This window comes from Globicephala melas, chromosome 6, assembly GCF_963455315.2.
Source record: "Globicephala melas chromosome 6, mGloMel1.2, whole genome shotgun sequence".
Classification (NCBI taxonomy): Eukaryota; Metazoa; Chordata; class Mammalia; order Artiodactyla; family Delphinidae; genus Globicephala; species Globicephala melas.
In genome coordinates, this window is record NC_083319.1 from 83,884,297 (window position 1) to 83,891,061 (window position 6,765).

At 32.1% G+C, this 6,765-nt stretch overlaps 1 protein-coding gene across 6 annotated transcripts in view; it reads right to left on the reverse strand.

Moving 5' to 3' along the window:
- AGTPBP1 (ATP/GTP binding carboxypeptidase 1) overlaps nucleotides 1–6,765 on the reverse strand; it is a 170,714-nt gene that overhangs the window by 21,598 nt on the left and 142,351 nt on the right. For all 6 annotated transcript variants that reach the window (XR_009564368.1, XR_009564367.1, XM_060301096.1 and 3 more), the window contains 2 exons: nucleotides 5,632–5,808; nucleotides 1,508–1,668 (listed from right to left, as the gene is read on the reverse strand). Coding sequence is in view for 4 of the 6 variants with exons in the window: in XM_060301096.1 (XP_060157079.1) it covers nucleotides 1,508–1,668; nucleotides 5,632–5,808 (338 nt within the window). In the remaining 2 variants the exon portion in view is untranslated. The remainder of the gene's footprint in view (nucleotides 1–1,507; nucleotides 1,669–5,631; nucleotides 5,809–6,765) is intronic.

Sequence of the window (6,765 nt, forward strand, 5' to 3'; positions counted from 1 at the left end):
ACATAGTCAAAGTATGAAAACAATCTAACTGTCCATTGATGGATGAATGGATAAAGAAAATGTGGTATATAGATATACAATGGAATATTCAGCCTTAAAAAAAAAAAAGGAAATCCTTTCATTTGCTACAGCATGGATGAAACTGGAGGGCATTATGCTAAGTGAAATAAGCCAGACAAAGACAAATACTGCATGGTGTCACTTACACATGAAATGTTAAAAAAATAAAAAAAAGAATTGGAACAACTCAGAAACAGAGTAAGAAAGTGGTTGCCAGGGGATATGGGGCAGACAGAGGACGCAATAGGGAGAGGTTAGTAAGAGTGATACAAACTTTCAGGTGTTGAGATGAATAAGGTCTGAGGAAATAATGTATAACATGGTTATACTAGATAACACTAGATTGTATAATTGAAATTTGCTAGGAGAGCAAAACTGAAAAATATTCCCTCACACACAGACACAAAGGTAAACATGTGATGTGATGAATGGGTATGTGAATAACTCAATGGGGTAAATCCTTTCACAATGTATACATATACCAAATCATCACAGTGTACACTTTAAATATCTTACAATTTTATTTGTGAATTTTACCTCAAAAAGATGGGGCAGGGGAAGAATACATGAAATAACTTAAAAGTAGGCTTCTAAACATCAATGAGAACAACTTTATTTATACTTATTTATAAATAAATATATTTATTTCCATTATCGTTTAGCAAGTGTTTTGAAATATAGAGAATGCAGAGGATCACTGCCTCAATTATCACATTATATAAGAATCGAGTTCTAATTAATGTTTTACTACACTTAAAACTACTAAATTGATATATATATATAACATAGCTTGGCAATAAATTAACAAATCTGATGTCAATGTCCAACAATAAAAATCATGTAGGTTCTATAAAATGGGACTATTCCTACCCATATGTATCAAACTATAAAATGCTAAACGCTGCTACTATGATTAAAAATTGTGATACTAAATTATCTCTGAGCCAATAACCGATCAAATTTTACATACACTGAATTTTAGGAGCAAAAGTTTACCTACTCAGAAGGATACTACTTGGCAGATGTAGTTATATTTCCAGAGGGATATTAAATTAGCTGTTTCTAGTAGATGTAACCAGAAGGTGACTGGAAAGCCATCTGATATTTGTAGATTATCAACAAAATAAAATTTCTTTTGAACTATGAATCTTGGCTCCAAGCCTTCTTAATTTACATACTTATCTGATATAAGTAACTGTTTTCCACACTGCTTATTTTTAAGTTAAAAGTAAATCATTAAGATCACTAAAACAGCATTCCAAATATAAGGATATTTCATTAAAATTTTATCCAAATACCAATGTTAAAAGAAGCAAGACTTATGTATATTAATTCTAAAAATGCTCCTGGCTGTCAAAATCTCTGTGCCTTTCCTCTGCGTAACTAATTTAATGAAGTTCAACAATATACTACCATATAACAAAAGAATAAAACAAGTATGTCTTACCTAGTTACTTTGCAGCTCGATTCAATCAAGTCATTTTCAAAGTCAAGCAGGCTAGAAGGCAGATTATATTCCAGTGGGGATGTCAGTCTTTTCAAACGCAATAGACCAACACAAAATTTTGCTCCCATCTCTTCCAATTCTCGAGTACCAATCTGTAAACCCTAAAAATAAAGAAAATAAATAAATAAACAGGTAACTAGGACATTTGCTATCCTCTGGCTATATCTCATTTAAATTACATAAAAGGAATTTGTAACTATATTAATAAAATAAAAGGCTGGCACTTTGTATGAACCTAGGACTGATAAGCACAGTGTCTTAATAACATAAGATTATTTTAAGTCACAAAGGAAACTGTCTTAAAAAACCATTTCTAAAATGTCTATGCTCATTCACTGCGTGCAAACTATTTTCACCAACACACTGGGGAGGAAAAAACAGATAAACATCTTGTGGTTAAGTTATTCTTGGAGCTCATGAGTGAAATCATATTTTTACAAGATCTTGCTAGTACTTCTTGTAATCTACTACTTGTATGCCGATGTTGAAATATTATAGTGCTACCATCAAGGCTCCAATTTGTATACTTGAACATTACTTTATACGTACTTTTCCTGAATGATAAAAAGAAATTGCTGAGTAAAAAACAAACAAAAGAAAGGTAACTATGTCAAAAAATAATCAGACGAATCGAAGCTAATGAGGCAGCAGTAAAATAAGTTCTTATGTTCCATGTCAGTTAAGAACGCCCATTTCAAAGTTGGTCTACTAACGCAAAAACAAAATTTTACCACAACCCTGTTTTAACCAATAGTTTCTCAATAAACAATATATACGGTTTACCAAAAGTTAAACATTACCAAATAAAAGGATAAAAATGGACTGTAAATCAAGACGTTGCTTATCATTTAATTCTCAGATAAAAATGAATCTCTAAAATAAATGCAATCCTTACACCAACAAAGGTTGCAGGCGTAGATGAGAGCAGACTAGACTTTCAATGACCAGACTAAAAGCACACAGTAACTGAAGAGATAAATTATAAAAACTGTTATTTACTCTACATAACACATGCCTTCATAATAATGATTGACTGATTGTTTAAATAGTTTGGCCATCTCCAAATATTCTAAGAAATGTGACCTAACTGACTTAGAAAATGCATTTGTCTTCTTAATCTAAAAGCTTTAGAAAGGCTATGCCTATTTCTGAATTAGCTCATCAAAAATAAAACTAAAGAATATTTGATGCCTAAAATTCAGTAATGTAAGAACATTCTTGAGGGTGAAGAAATTTGTTTCTTAAAATATTATTAGACTTACACAACTTATTAGCTAATATTAACAAGTTTGAAAAGTATACGTTATGTGTAGGGGGGAGGATGGGGGTATATGGGAATTCTGTAGTTTCCACTCAATTTTTCTGTGAATCTAAAACTGCTCTTTAAAAAGTTTATTGGGACTTCCCTGGTGGCGCAGTGGTTAAGAATCCGCCTGTCAACGCAGGGGACACGGGTTCGAGCCCTGGTCTGGGAGGACCCCACATGCCGTGGAGCAACTAAGCCCGTGCGCCACAACTACTGAAGCCCCCATGCCACAACTACTGAAGCCCACAGGCCTACAGCTCGGGTTCCACAGCAAGAGAAGCCACCGCAATGAGAAGCCCGTGCACCGCTATGAAGAGTATCTCCCACTCGCCGCAGCTAGAGAAAGCCCGGGTGCAGCAACGAAGACCCAATGCAGCCAAAAATAAATAAATAATATTAATTTAAAAAAACTTTAGAAAAGTACATGTTATGATCAAAGCACTGAATTTTAGATGTAAAAAACTTAGCTTATTATTAGTAGTAAGACATACTTCTCTCAATAGGAGTTTTAAATCAATGTAAGTCTATCAATGGAAATCACATAAAGTATATATATGTGTCAATGTAAATCGTATAAAAGAGAAATGACTATATGTTAGGTATCTATTTTATTTTTAAAATTTTATAAAGTAATTTTTAGAAAACTCGTCTAATGTTTTGTTTCAAAATATATTTTAGCAATTTTTAAAACGTAGTTTTTTCAATGACTAAATAAATTTATCAAAACACAAAAAGAACATTTAAAAAAATCCAATGAAAGTCTATCAGTAGAATCCAAATATAGTAAGAAAGTGCTACTATTATTATGCAACAGATGATTTCAAGGGGCATGCAAGTCTCAGCTTCCCTGACTTCTTCTCTCCCTACTCCCAGAGACTAGTTTCACAGACACTGATACTTTAATTTACCTTCTCCAGCCGGACTGCATCTCTTTAAGAACAAATAATTTATAGTCTATTTCCCTAAATCATAGGAACTACCTATGGTCCTTTACAAAAATGACTGTCAAGCTTTTTTCCATCCCACACACTTACAGTCCACTAAAGCAATGATTAGGAGGCAGGGTCCGTGGGCTGGAGTGCTCATGCTCCTCTCTTACCACAATCGCGCCTTTGGTAGTCTAAAAGACACTGTTTTACAATATTTGAAGAGATTTCAAAAGATAGCACATTTTGGAAGAATAGTATACTGTGGTCAACCTAAATCTTAGGGAAGAGTCACTCTACAGAAAGAACTGAAATTTCACTAAGTTCTACCCATCTAGGCCCCCAAAGTTTGAACGCCAGTTGCAAAATCTATACAATTTTCTTCCAGTTTGTTACAGACTGGAAAAATCATTTAAGCTCTCCACTTGAACATTTTGGCATCAATCATAATATGTTTACATTTTTAATACTAACCAATTGGAAGATTTTTAACTCTTTCTAAACATAAAGTTATAATCACTTTTATGTGACATATATGAAAATCACTATGAGATTCAGATTCCTCTTGTCCATGTCAAAAAAAACAAAACACAACAAAACAGAATGAGTGGAATAATTAGCATGACACCTGAAAAGCTTTTTGTGGCCAAGGCAAGAAAAATAAATATCCGGGTTTACAGTTGCTTACCTAAGGTCCAATTCATTGCCTTTTAAGTTCTCAATCTTTTGTGGTACATACATACAATGGAATATTACTCAGCAATAAAAAAGAACAAAATAATACCATGTGTAGCAACGTGGATGGACCTAGAGATTGTCATACTGAGTGAAGTAAGTCAGACTGAGAAGAACAAATATTGTATGATATCGCTTATATGTGGAATCTAAAAAAATGGTACAAATGAACTTATCTACAAAACAGAAATGGAGTCACAGATGTAGAAAACAATCTTATGGTTACCAGCAGGGAAACACGAGGAGGGATAAATTGGGAGATTGGGATTGACATATACACATTACTATATATAAAATAGATTAACTAATAAGGAACTACTGTATAGCACAGGGAACTCTACACAGTACTCTATAATGACCTATATGGGAAAAGAATCTAAAAAAGAGTTGATATATGTATATGTATAACTGATTCACTTTGCTGTACACCTGAAACTAACAAAACATTGTAAATCAACTACATTCCAATAAAAAAAAATTTTTTTAAGTTCTCAAACTTTAAAATTAAAAAATTCAAAGTCACCTAACATTTAATTACTCTTAAATTTCAAAAGTAAAGTCTAAACTCATTGTTTCCCATAAAAGGCTATGGTACCATAGGAGGAGGAGAAGAGGAGTCTTAGTAAAGAAAAAAAAATTAGTGAAGGAATATGCATTTAAAAGTCACACACACACAAAGTCTAAATTAAAAAAACTGAGTGTAATGTGTTTATTTCTAAATGCATAAATATATATTTACATCCAATAAATTAAAATGATAGAACATTTTATTAATAATGTACTACTTGCACAGCTCATTAAAAATTACTAATCGTTATCTAAATGTGTATTACAGCATGCTTTCTTAAAAATTATGACTGTAAATAGACTCAACCAAGATTTCATAAGGATCCAAAGCAAGTTATTTAGTTCAGAGAAGTTAAGAAAAAACAAAACAAAAAACTGTTCTTAAGATCGCATATAATTCAATTCCATTATTGCAATTTACATTTAGCTCAGTATAACAAACATATCATTTAATACATACTTGAAAACTACTAGAGCATATATGGAAGACTTGAAAGATTTTTATGGCTGGAAGTCCTGAGATGTTTTACCTTATATTTTCCCTGATCACAGCCACACAAAGTACTCTCCATGGTATAGCTTCTTTGTACTCCTATCTCTCTCCAAACTACAACACGTGCTGTAGATTCTTTAGATTTTTCTACTACGAAGCTACAGCTGCTCATGCAAAATGCTGGGGCAATATGGCTCAGAATCTTAGGCAAAGTCTGCAAAGATAAGAATGATAAAATATTTCAAGAGCTTTCTTTTTTTGTCATTTAAAATTATTTTAACTTCTAAATTTTGAAAAATTTTGATGAAAGCATAGTCATTAGAGCAGTCACATGGATCTTCTTCCTATATCCCTTGCTATTCAAAACACTGAAAGAATCCTTACTAAATTAGACTTTTCTGCTTTCCTAGACAAATATTAATCAGAAAATAGAATGAACGAAAGGATAATATTCATAGTACCGACCAATAAATGGAATAAAACCATGTAAAAAAGACATGTTTTAAAATACGAAAACATATTTCAAAAAATGAAGAAACTTTAGTCATGAAGATGGCTTGACTAAGAGATTTAACACTGTAAACGTCAATCACCCCTGAATGAAACAATAAAGCTAAGACAGTCACAGTCTAAATGCCCACAACATTTTTGTAACTTAAAATTATTCTCAGGTTCAGGTGAAAATGAAATATAGCAGTATACCCTGGGGAATTCTGAAAGAAAAGGCTGTGACTGGAGAAATAATCTGACAGATAATTACATATCTAACATTAGTTAAATGATGATACGGGTATAGGAATAGATGCATCTTTAGAAAGAGAGTTCAGAATTAGAACCAAAGGTATTTGTTAAAATTAGTATTATCATTAGTGAGGAACATTGATCATTCATGAAAAGCTGACACAACTGGTCAGCCACTGAGAAAAACCAGCTGAAGTCACTCTCCATTGAATTAACTCTAATTAGATTGTGAATTTAGATTTTAAATTAATAAGTTAAATTTTTAAATGAAACTACAAACAGTAAACATAGAACTTTACTCTTAAAATCTTAGAATGAGAAGTCTTTCTAAGCCTCAAAACCCAGAAGCACCTTAAAAAAAAAAATCAACAAATATGATAAGAGTTTTAAATCACTACACATCATAAACAAAAATTTTTAATATAAAGAG